Genomic DNA, 12,973 nt, shown 5'->3' with positions numbered 1-12,973 from the left:
CCTTAAGAGTATACTGAGTGATTTTCACGTCTCTACGTCAAAAGCTGTAGGAGGAGTTCACTCAGATATGCGGGCTAGAAATGCTCCAAACAGGGACAAAATGGCAACTTCAATCCAAAATGGTCGAGTTCCTGCTGGGTGTGGACCAATGCTTCAAGAGACTTTTTTGTAGGGCCTGAGAAGTTACCAATGTGTACCAAATTTCAGATTCCTCAGTCAAAGCATGGCTTGGGGCACATTTTTTAAAAGTTCTAGGGGGCGCTGTGGACGAATTAGGCCACGCCCACCAAATATGTCATCAGATGTCTGTTGGGGACTGGAATAGGTTCAATCACATTGAATTTGGTACATATCAGATGATGTATGTGGTAGTTATCTGTCTTCTGACACACTTTCAAGTTGATTGGGTCAAGAGGGTCAGAGAGGTACCTTTCCAAGTGAAAAATGTGACTTCCTGTTTTGAGGGGGCATGGCTTTGATGATGTCAACGTATGACCCCATAGGATCGTAGGGAACCTGAAGGTCCTCCTTCATGCCAACTTTGGTGTGATTTGGCATTTCTTCGGGGAAGTTATTGCATTTTTTCACTTTCGGCGCAAACACAAAGTTCGTGTCCCAGCCACGCCCCCTAAACATGGCCGAAAACTCAGGATTTTGATAACTTTTAATCCCCCATGCCTTAACTGCATGTTACCAAAATATGAAGCCGATAGCTCAAAATCCCTAGGAGGAGTTTGTTAAAGTTTGAGGTGAGTAAAAGTGAAAAACGGCCAAACATCCGCCTTTTGACCCAAAATGGCCGACTTCCTGTGCGTTTTAGGGCATATACCCCCCCAGAGAGTTATTTTCTTGGTTTGAGGAGCTCTAGCAGTGTGCCAAATTTCAGATCTCTATGACTTACGGTTCGGCCTAACTCACGTTTGGGGGCGTCTAAGTGGTTTGGCCACGCCCAATGACAACAACATTAAGGAACAAGAATTTTACGCGAGGGACATTTTTGGGTAAAATTTGGTGAGTTTTGGGGCATGGCAAAGTCCCCATATTGCCCCGCAAAGACGCAACGAAAAAAAAACAAAACAAAGAATAATAAGAATTCTTGCAATTACAATAGGCCCTTGCAGTTTTTCTGCTCGGGCCTAAAAAAAATCTAAAAATACATTTAACATCAAGATAAAGACACATGGAAAGACTGTATTAAAACTGTTTCATGGAGAGTACAACAGAGGGAGTGTGGCAGTTTCACAGAGCAGCTCAGTCGTCGAACTGCTTCATCATGAGCTTCCTGCTGGCCTCATAACCCAGGAACAGAGCTCCATTAGCAGGAAAGGTGCGGACCATGGTGGGCGTGAGCCCGGAGTAGAGCGCCCTCACTCCTAAACACAGGAAACAAGATGGGAATCTGATCAAAAACTGGAAAGCTACAAGTCTTTCTGCATTTCCTTCTTTTCCTGCTCGTGCCTACCTTCAGAGCGAGCGATGGTCATGAAGGTTTTGAAAAATCCTGCCTGTTTTCCCGTCATTGACATGACCTGAATCCGAGATTTGACACAGTCCATGGGATAGACCACCAACCAAAGGCATGCCCCCCCAAAACCGCCGCTGAATACGATGGGAGCCACACCTTCAACACACAGTGATCAGTTACGACAAATGCAAGGTGACAGCATATTAGCCGGACTAAAAGGAGAGAGTTAGGCAACGTAACACTGTCACACACACACACACTCTGCTCCCCATACCTATGTCATCTTTGTCGCATTTCATGTAGTCTGCGAATCCAGTCCTGCAGAGCTCGTAGGCACCGAAGAAGCAAAAGTACCCAGGAACCTCTCTGGCTATGGTGGTGGTCAGTCCCTGGAAGAAGCCCTGCGGGCCCTCGTTCCTCATGATGGAGGTCACCACCGACCACACAGTGCTTCAGACAGACCACACCCATTTTTGCTCATACACAAGTCAAGCATAATTACATACATCAAACAAATACAACAGCAGTCCAACATCACCAACCAGCCATGCATCTAACTCTACAGGGGTTGGACAATGAAACTGAAACACCTGTCATTTTAGTGTGGGAGGTTTCATGGCTAAATTGGACCAGCCTGGTAGCCAGTCTTCATTGATTGCACATTGCACCAGTAAGAGCAGAGTGTGAAGGTTCAATTAGCAGGGTAAGAACACAGTTTTACTCAAAATATTGAAATGCACACAACATTATGGGTGACATACCAGAGTTCAAAAGAGGACAAATTGTTGGTTCACGTCTTGCTGGCGCATCTGTGACCAAGACAGCAAGTCTTTGTGATGTATCAAGAGCCACGGTATCCAGGGTAATGTCAGCATACCACCAAGAAGGACGAACCACATCCAACAGGATTAACTGTGGACGCAAGAGGAAGCTGTCTGAAAGGGATGTTCGGGTGCTAACCCGGATTGTATCCAAAAAACATAAAACCACGGCTGTCCAAATCACGGCAGAATTAAATGTGCACCTCAACTCTCCTGTTTCCACCAGAACTGTCCGTCGGGAGCTCCACAGGGTCAATATACACGGCCGGGCTGCTATAGCCAAACCTTTGGTCACTCATGCCAATGCCAAACGTCGGTTTCAATGGTGCAAGGAGCACAAATCTTGGGCTGTGGACAATGTGAAACATGTATTGTTCTCTGATGAGTCCACCTTTACTGTTTTCCCCACATCCGGGAGAGTTACGGTGTGGAGAAGCCCCAAAGAAGCGTACCACCCAGACTGTTGCATGCCCAGAGTGAAGCATGGGGGTGGATCAGTGATGGTTTGGGCTGCCATATCATGGCATTCCCTTGGCCCAATACTTGTGCTAGATGCCAAGGATTACCGAACCATTCTTGAGGACCATGTGCATCCAGTGGTTCAAACATTGTATCCTGAAGGCGGTGCCGTGTATCCGGATGACAATGCACCAATACACACAGCAAGACTGGTGAAAGATTGGTTTGATGCACATGAAAGTGAAGTTGAACATCTCCCATGGCCTGCACAGTCACCAGATCTAAATATTATTGAGCCACTTTGGGGTGTTTTGGAGGAGTGAGTCAGGAAACGTTTTCCTCCACCAGTATCACGTAGTGACCTGGCCACTATCCTGCAAGAGGAATGGCTTAAAATCCCTCTGACCACTGTGCAGGACTTGTATATGTCATTCCCAAGACGAATTGACGCTGTATTGGCCGCAAAAGGAGGCCCTACACCATACTAATAAATTATTGTGGTCTAAAACCAGGTGTTTCAGTTTCATTGTCCAACCCCTGTATGTGACTGAATCATTGACTGAAAGGTGTTCAGTTCAGTTTGCGAGACCGTTCAATCTATGGGAACCCAAACTACCTGCAAGAAGTCCTATTGTTAGAAAATAACCTCCTGAAGAGGCTGCAGTTTGCCAAAGGACACGCTGACTAAAGAGAAATGGAGAAACATTTTATGGACAGATGAAAGCAAGGTCTTTCCAATTCCTGTAGGGGTCACAGGCACAGGCGTACACTATGAAGCACGGTGGCTCAACAGTCATTATATGGGGAGATTTCATACATCAGTTTGAATAATTTAAATACTTGAAGATGTCATGTTGTGTTATGCTGAAGAGGAAATGCCTCTTCAGAGGATTCAACAAGATAATGACCCCAAACACACCAGTAAGCAAATGGTTCCAGAGCAACAAGATTAATATTAATATTATTTAGTGGCCAGCCCATTCATTGACCTTAATTCAACTATAACCTTTAAAGTGACAACGAGCATGCTATTAAATTTGATAAATATTTCTCCGTGTTCTGATTAGAAACAGTATAGGAATTGTTCTCAAAGCATTTGCAAATCTTAATGAAATGATATGAAACATTTTAGTTTGGTTTGGTTCTGAGATGAACAAAGACTATAGTTACAACAAGGACTGCTGGGCTTCTTTAAGAAGACGGCTTTCTACCAACCAGCTTTACATGATCAGTCGACTGCACTGTATTTGTATAAATAGGACTGAATTAGAGATGGGTACCAAATTCGGAACCTTTATAGGTACTGACCGAATTCCATTGGTACTACAGAGTACAGATTCACATAAAATCAAACGGTACCATGTCTTGGTACCTAAACGCATCATTGTGACACTGAGGGAGTGAAAGAGTGGGAGATTTTCCATGCCGGACATGAACACAGCATTGCACGCACAAGAGCATAATGACGTCAGTAGCCGCTGCTGCCGTCAACAAAGCAAACATGGTTGCTGGCAAGCGCTTGAAAGTATGGCTCCACTTTTCAAAATGAGATGCAGATTACGCACGCTGCAATATTTGTGCCGCGAAGTGCAAGGCCAGCGGCGGGAATACTTCTAATCTGAGGAAGCACCTGGTGAAGCACAAGATTTTTCTCAAGGCTGAAGAGCAAATTTTGTCAGCCTCAGATCTACGGCTACAACTCCTGCATTCGGCACCGTCAGCGACTCATCGTCTGCAGCCAACATGGGAGAAAATAACTGAGATCTTACATTACAAACATATATTCATTAAAGTTTATAAATTGAGAAATAAATGTTAAACTGAAAAATTTTAAGATTTTATTATTAAATGAGTTAACATTTATTACCACATAAACACACACAAAAGTACCGAAAACTGGTACTGTTAAGTACCGATACCGATTTCCGGTACCGGGTATCGGTACCGTATCGGTTCAAATGTGAAAGGTACCCATCCCTAGACTGAATAGGAATGTATGTAATTGAATCTATAGCATTTTTAAGTCTTGCTTTGTATTTACAATTGGATTTAGGTCTGGACTTTGACTAGGCCATTCCTCCACATAACTATACTTTGATTTAAGCAATTCCGCTGTAACTCTGGCTATATATTTAGAGCAGTTGTGTTGGTCAGTTTCAAGTCTTTTGCAGCCTTCTACCCGTTTTCTGCCAAGATCGCTCTGTTTCTGTTTTCATCTCCATCAATCTTCCCATCAACTCTGACCAGCATTCTTGTCCCTGCAGAAGAAAATGCTCCCACAACATAATGCTGCCACCACCATGTTCCACGGTGGAAATGGTGCTTTCAGGGTGACGTGTTAGATTTTCACCACACATAGCATTTTGCATGTAGGATAGAAAGTTAAATTCTTGCCTAATCTGACCAGATCACATTCGTCAACATGTCGCCTCCGTGCCTTGTGGCAGCTTGAACCTTTATTATAAACTCGCCAAATAAAACGTGATATATTATTGGTTGTCTTTTTCTAAAGCATAATACAGTATGAGTATAAATGCAGATAACCTGAATAATACTAGCTAAAAAAAAAACAAAAAAAAAAACCATACTCACTTGTGGGTCTTAGCGATCCTGCCTGACACCTCCATTTCATACATGGCTTGAAGTCGACACTTCACGAGCTCAGTGGGACAAAGGACGAGTGAGGAGAAGATAGAAGCTACTGATCCAGCACAGGCTTTCTGCATGTCGCTAACAAAGAGGGAAGAATACTTAGACAGAAGAGGGAAGGACAGACAGACAGACAGACAGACAGACAGACGGACGGACAGGCGGACGGGTTGGACAATGAAACTGAAACACCTGTCATTTTAGTGTGGGAGGTTTCATGGCTAAATTGGACCAGCCTGGTAGCCAGTCTTCATTGATTGCACATTGCACCAGTAAGAGCAGAGTGTGAACGTTCAATTAGCAGGGTAAGAGCACAGTTTTGCTCAAAATATTGAAATGCACACAACATTATGGGTGACATACCAGAGTTCAAAAGAGGACAAATTGTTGGTGCACGTCTTGCTGGTGCATCTGTGACCAAGACAGCAAGTCTTTGTGATGTATCAAGAGCCACGGTATCCAGGGTAATGTCAGCATACCACCAAGAAGGACGAACCACATCCAACAGGATTAACTGTGGACGCAAGAGGAAGCTGTCTGAAAGGGATGTTCAGGTGCTAACCTGGATTTTATCCAAAAAAACATAAAACCACGGCTGCCCAAATCACGGCAGAATTAAATGTGCACCTCAACTCTCCTGTTTCCACCAGAACTGTCTGTCGGGAGCTCCACGGCCGGGCTGCTATAGCCAAACCTTTGGTCACTCATGCCAATGCCAAACGTCGGTTTCAATGGTGCAAGGAGCACAAATCTTGTTCTGTGGACAATGTGAAACATGTATTGTTCTCTGATGAGTCCACCTTTACTGTTTTCCCCACATCCGGGAGAGTTACGGTGTGGAGAAGCCCCAAAGAATGTCATTCCCAAGATGAATTGACGCTGTATTGGCCGCAAAAGGAGGCTCTACACCATACTAATAAATTATTGTGGTCTAAAACCAGGTGTTTCAGTTTCATTGTGTAGGTAGGTAGATATTGGACATGTGTATATATTTTTTTTTTGACTGATTGGCTTTATGTTATTAATGAGGAAAAGGCGGCTAACGTCCTCCTACCTCAGCACAGCATCTTTGTGCAGTCCAGCAGCAAAACGGATGACCTGCTGGCAGAAGCCGTAGCTCATGAAGAGCACAGAGTTCTCTGCGATGTTTGCCATCAGAGCCGGGGTGGTCCCTTGGTATAGGCCGCGCACGCCTACTTGCTTATAGGTGGACACGACGCAGTGTACAAAACCTCGGTAGAGAGTGGGGAAGGTCTGCATCTTGACCTTCGCTGTGTCCAGAGGCTGACCGCTGAAGACACAGGCAGCCCCTCCTAGGACAGGGAGGGGACAAAATGTGGCTGTTGCACAAACACCAGAAAAGCGACCTACATGTTGTGTTTAGGGAGATAAGAATCTGAGAGCGTTGCAGAGTGTGGCACACAACTGAGCAGAATAAACAGGAGCTGGAAACAGAGAGAAACGAGCCGGAAAAAGACCGGAGTCATCAGAATGATCTGGTGTGTCAGACATGTAGCCAATGAGCTGTGAGGTTTTATTATCACTTCACCCAGTCCAGCTCTGGCTTTATTTCTACAACTGAAAACAATAAAGTTGGTTTAGCAAGTCACTCGATAGCAAAGTTAGAGAAACCTGACAGAAACTACAGTGCCTTGCAAACGTTTTGTTTCTGCTTGAACTTTCCCACTTCTCACCTCACGACCACAAACCTCTATGTATTTTGTTGGGATTTTATGAGACATGTAGAAGGAAACCAACTCAACTTAAACCAATACAACTTAAAACATATTGTTTCAAGTGCATTTGTATTCTACCCCATTCATTCTGATCCTCCTAAATAAAATCCAGTGGAACCAGTTTCCTTAAGAAACAATCTTGTTAGTAAATCTTGGGTTTCATTTATTCTCAGTATGAATCCAGCTGTTCTGTTAGGACCTCGGAGGTTTGTTATAGAACCACAGGGAACAAACGGCATCATGAAGACTAAGGAGCACAGCAGAGAGGATGGAGATGTTTAAATCAGGGTTAGGTTATAATTTTATATACAAAGTTTCAAACAGCTTATGAAGCACTGTTCAGTCCAACATCTGAAAACAACAAGAATATGACATAAACTACATGTTGATTGGAAGATGGAGCTAAACACAGGACAGTCCTGGAAAAAAACCTATTAGAAGCTGCAAAAGACTTGAGACTGGGTCAGAGGTTCACTTTCCAGCAGAACAACAACTATTAACATACTGCCAGAGCAACAATGGAATGGTTTACATCAAAGCATATTTATGTTTCAGAATGGCCCAGTCAAAGTCCAGATCAAAAGCTGCAGAAAATTTTAAAAAACTGATGTTCCAATCTGGCTGTGTCTGAGCTATTCCGATTGGGCAAATCTTTCAAGGTGTTCTACAAAGTATGAACCTAGGGGTTGAATACGATGGTGAACGAACCTTACAACCTTATGCACATATCTGAGTTGGTCTATCAAATGAAATCCTAGTATATTAAATAAAGGTTTGTGGTTCTAAAGTCAAAAAATGCAAAAATGTATTTCAAGGAGTAGAAATACTTTGGGTAGGCCCTGTAAATATTGCCTGAGATACAAAGTGTCAAAGCAATTGTTTGCACACTATTTAACGCTTGTAATTACCTATTGCTCCTGCAGAGAGATCAATGATGGCCTGGACCACTGGGTGTGGAGCCATGGTCATCAGAGTGGATTTCTCCTTCTCTCAGCAACCTAGGGACAAAAAAAGGACACATTTTACCACAGCACTCCAGTTATAAGCAGTTACTCAATACTTGGCTGTCTGCAGGAATGTGTGCCTCATCTAAGAATTGGATCAGGTCAAAGAGCAGCAGCTGAGCTACCGTTGCAGCTGCTATGATGTGCAAGTGGCTTTCATAACCAGTCGCCCTGAGCTACAATGTTTTCTGGGAATAAAAACTAAATGTTAGTGAAAAATACAAACACTGAAAGGGCAAAAAATGTTTGCATTACTAACAAAATTTGCAAAGCATTTAGCCTAATTTCCCTGTTTTATACATCAGATTAAACATAATTATTTTTGAATTAATACCGACAGTATTCCTTCTAGTCAACTAAACTAGTCAGGGTTTTATAGACAGAGGGGAGACCCCTTTAAACTTAAGATGTAACATGAGAAGACCATGTGTCACTGTTGAAACAGACCTGTCTGTAAAATACTTACCACCAGGGGGCGCCAAAATGCTGTTTTTCAACATTTAAAAATAATTTTAAATTGTAAAAATGTGCTGACATCCGTCTTCTTTGCCAAAAATATTGACAAAAAGATTAAAAAATATATTTCTCTTTTTTTAATAAACTTAGTTTAATTAAAGAAATTTTTTAATTCCAATGCCAAATAGAAGAAAGTCCCTATAATTACGCTAACCCAAACTTTGTAAGCCGAAATGACAAATGTGTGTTTATACAAACCTCGCGAGACAGCAATGAGTTCAAAGAAGAGCATCAGAGGGTCTCAGAGGTTCATGTCGGAGTCTGTGTGTCAAACTTTAGGAGTAACGGTGACCCTGTGAGCTGCTGACCGACGCTAGCATCCACACTGGACCTCATGCTGGCTAACACCACCACATCAAACACGCGTGGTTTATATTAATGCTATCTTATCGCGCCCAGCACCAGTCAATGATTTCCCCAACAGAACCCACTTCACGATTCGACCACCACAGATGTCAAACCGAGAGAAGATGGGGGTTTTCTAAACGTTTTTTCGTCCCAGCCCAGAGGGAAACAAATCTACAGATCACTCGCTCTGTTTCAAGTTTCACCTACCAAATCTGCCCGCTTCCGCAATGCAAACAGATGTACGTTTGCAACAAAATTAGATGAAGCAATTTTGTTTAACAAAACTACACAGCTTAGCAGGTTATAAGCATCTTATTTCACGTACTTCTTAGTTTTAGCATAAGTAACTAGGGGTACGAAAATATTACGGAGTGATTCTCCTGACTTAAGATCTTTGATATGAAGCAGCATGGTACATTCCGAACAACAACTTCCGGTTCATCTTTTTTTATTTTTCAAAATAAAGTTTCTTCTGCCTACAGAAGAGTACAGCGCCCTCATGTGTTACTTTCTAAATAAAACGTGCCTCATGTCACAAACCTTCCTTTTGCATTGACAGTCTTGGAATTATTTTCCATTTTGTTATGTTAGAAACTCAAACCTCAACTTATTTGCATGACTATAAAATGGAAGGAAATGGATATATGGTTTTCAATTTTTAATTTTCAAACACAAATATGAAAAGTGTGGTGTTAATTTGGATTAAGCCACCTAAGCCAATACTTTTTTTAAATCACTACTTGAGTCAGAGTATGTCAAAAGTCTTGGTCATGTGGAGACGGACATTATTGCTCTTTCTTCTTTGCAAAATAGCTCAATCTCGTGCAGACTTGATACGGAGCATCTGTTTACATAAATTTTCAAGTCAGTCAGTCATTTTCTGCTGCTTCTTCCATAGTGGGTCGCGGGGAAGCTGGTTCCTATCTCCAGCAGTCTACGAGCGAGAGGCAGGGTTCACCCTGGACAGGTCGCCAATCCATCGCAGGGCAACACAGAGACATACAGGACAAACTCATTCACACCTAAGGGCAATTTAGAGAGACCAATTTACCTAACAGTTTTGGGACTGTGGGAAGAAGCCGGAGTACATGTCAGAGAACCCATGCATGTGTACCCCATCTTGTTCGTTCTGATCCAGCAGGTTGACTTCACGACAGATACATTCTGGTTCTCTGTATTTATTCTAACAAGAGAGAAATAAACAAGTTGGTGGTTAGCAGCTCCAGCAGCTTCTGCCCCACAGTAACAGACAGCAACAGAAAAAGGGGCAGAGCTGACTGTGATCGTATAGTGGTTTTAACATAAATTTACATCTATATTCTACATTATATTTAACACAGTTAGCAATGAATACATATATTGTGGTAAAAGAAACAGAGTACACACAAATATTTAACCTTCAAAGACTATCGTACAATTGGCAACTGAATTGTTACTTTGTATCAAAAAGTAAAACATGCCTAACAAGAGACAAATAAACAAGTTGGTGGTTAGCAGCTCCAGCAGCTTCTGCCCCTATACATTAAATAAAATACAATAAATAACTCTAGACAAACTACTGAGTAATCAAATGAACAGTTGATAAAACAGTTAGCAGTTCTAACATTAAACACAGCTGAAATACACAACATGAATTACAATAACAGTTTAAAACATTTACAAAATATGGCAAAATCAAATATGAAAAAAATTATATAATTAAATTAATCTAAAATATATGTAAAAAAATCATATTTGTTAAGAAAACACAGAGCTGATCCTAATACATACCACAGTAACAGACAGCAACAGAAAAAGGGGAAGAGCTGACTGTTACTGGTTGCTATGGTAACCACCAACTGACAAGAGTAACATAAAAAATGTATATAGAAATAAAAGTCAGGAAAAAAATAAATTGTTGATTAAATAAAATTAATTTGAAGAATAAATAAACCAATTTTGACAAACTTCACATCAATAGTGATGTTAAAATAAAACCCCGTTACACATGCACAGGGAGAACATGCAAACTCCATGCAGAAAGACCCCCGGATGGGAGTTGAACCCAAGACCTTCTTGCCGCAAGGCAACAGTGCCACCAACTGCACAGCCATTTTCAGGTCTTTTCACAGTTTCTGAATTAGGGCTGTATTTTGACTGGGCCATTTTATTGCATTAATATGATTTAATCAGAACTATGCCATTATACCTCTGGTTGTAAGTTTATGAATACTATTTTGCTAGAAGGTAAGCATAAAACCCAGTCATTGGCAGCCGGATTGTTTTTGAGTTAGCTCCATCCGTTTTGCTAAGCAACTGACATCATGATGCTCCCACCACCATGTGTAACCAGGTGGATTGCATGTTCAGGATGCTATGTTTTCTGTCACATTCAATGCTTTGCATGTAGGACAAAAAGCCATTTTGTTTCTCATGTGACAGAGCCTTCTTTCACATGTTTTCCTTCAACATTGTTTTTTTTTTGGCTACTTTTCCATTAAGACCCCATTTGTGGAGTGGACAACTAATAGTTGTCCTGACAACAGATTTTACCACCTGAGCTGTGATTAATCCTCTCCTTGCCCAGCATTTTAGTTAAGGCCACGTGTTTCATGTTTACAGTGGTGTATACACCATGAATCTTTTTTCTCCTACTTTACAGTTATCACTTTGTGTTGGTCCATGACATAAATTCCCATTAAAACACACTGAGGTTCAAGGCTATATTTGGCAAAATATGAAAAACCTCAAGGTGTATAAATATTTATGCAAGGCACTGGATATCCTGTGTATAATTAATGTCATTCTGTTATGTATGCAGACATGGCACAAAAACAGATAGAACTACTAAAAATAAGCTTAGCTATTTCCTTTATGTAATAAAAGCTTATTTTTATATTGTTTTGGTCATGTCTGGTCAAATTAATAAAAGCCACTGTGGAGGGGCTTAAGGGCCCAGACCTCCAGTCTGATGAAAGGAATAGCTGTTGTTTGCAGCAACAAGTTCAACAAATATCAGTGTTTCAGAATCAATTATCCTTTAAGAAATCAAATGCATCAGTACATATTAGTTTTAGAACATGCTGTAATAGAGAGAAGATTTTATCCTTTGACTGTGTTTAATATTTGGAAGTTTAATAAATAATTAATTCTTCCTCTTTTGGCGATGAAATATGTAACAATGTATATATCAAATCAAGAAACGTCTCAGAATGTCCTGTTCTTGATCAGAGCAATCCATGGAACTTTGTGCTCTCAGACCTTCAAATGACTTCATGCATAATTTGCTTTCCTGATATAATTTTAGAGCTCTCCGAGAGAACATCTCCTTCCTTTACCCGAGCAGGAACATCTCAAACTCTGTGTGAAACAAGATTGGATCTGATGTGTGGAAGAGAAACACCTTTTATTCTTTTGATGTTGTATCAGTGGATTGAGATTCTCTAGTTATGGCAGTTTAACTCTCCGTATTACTGCTGCCAGCAAACTCTGAACACCTCAGTTCTCTTTTCTATTTTAGTGTTTGTTTACGGTACTATAGTTTCCCTTAACAAAGATTCCAGGAACTGTTATTGGATTTTGGGGGTCAATTTCCTTCAAGGCTTTAATATTGAACTAATTGATTCTCTTCATCTGTGTGATGTGTTTGTGTCAAGAGTGAAACAGACATTAGAGAAAAGCATTTAATAGATTGGCAACATTTTCTGATTCAAGGTTTTTTTCAGAAAAAAAAGTCTCAATTCATAGCCACAGCAGACTACACTAGTGTATTGAAAAAATAACAGTATTTTTGTGTTGAGTGTCAGAGAACAAGTATCTATTGTGTTATTACCTGATATAAAGAGTGCAAGTGAAAGGACTACATGTACTCATCATGGGCATATGTCATATTAATTGTGAGTCATTAATAATGCATTTAAAAGGTTCTTTTCAGGCAGGGTGGCGTGATCATCTAGCAAAAAACCTTACCAGCTGTGAGTTTTATTGTGGATTCCC

The 12,973-nt window shown here is 41.1% G+C and overlaps 1 protein-coding gene across 4 annotated transcripts; it reads right to left on the bottom strand.

The window, feature by feature from the left end:
* Positions 1-1,171: 1,171 nt before the first annotated feature.
* slc25a15b (solute carrier family 25 member 15b) lies at positions 1,172-10,889 on the bottom strand. 4 transcript variants are annotated; one of them, XM_047378541.1, is made up of 8 exons: positions 10,769-10,889; positions 10,050-10,181; positions 8,039-8,128; positions 6,449-6,761; positions 5,338-5,475; positions 1,740-1,915; positions 1,463-1,621; positions 1,172-1,373 (listed from the first exon to the last, which is right to left on the bottom strand). In XM_047378541.1, exons 3-8 carry the CDS (start codon positions 8,097-8,099, stop codon positions 1,252-1,254), a joined length of 969 nt encoding a protein of 322 aa, XP_047234497.1. In that variant the 5' UTR covers positions 8,100-8,128; positions 10,050-10,181; positions 10,769-10,889; the 3' UTR covers positions 1,172-1,251. The 4 variants fall into 4 exon arrangements, with proteins under 4 accessions (XP_047234497.1, XP_047234499.1, XP_047234498.1 ...); XM_047378543.1 differs by having other exon boundaries at positions 6,449-6,707; XM_047378542.1 differs by lacking the exons at positions 10,050-10,181; positions 10,769-10,889 and adding an exon at positions 8,849-9,092.
* Between the last annotated feature and the right edge of the window lie 2,084 nt (positions 10,890-12,973).

Source organism: Girardinichthys multiradiatus, chromosome 11 (assembly GCF_021462225.1).
Source record: "Girardinichthys multiradiatus isolate DD_20200921_A chromosome 11, DD_fGirMul_XY1, whole genome shotgun sequence".
NCBI classification, from domain to species: domain Eukaryota; kingdom Metazoa; phylum Chordata; class Actinopteri; order Cyprinodontiformes; family Goodeidae; genus Girardinichthys; species Girardinichthys multiradiatus.
The sequence above is the reverse complement of the archived record's forward strand: the minus strand, read 5'-3'. Positions and strand labels throughout refer to the sequence as shown.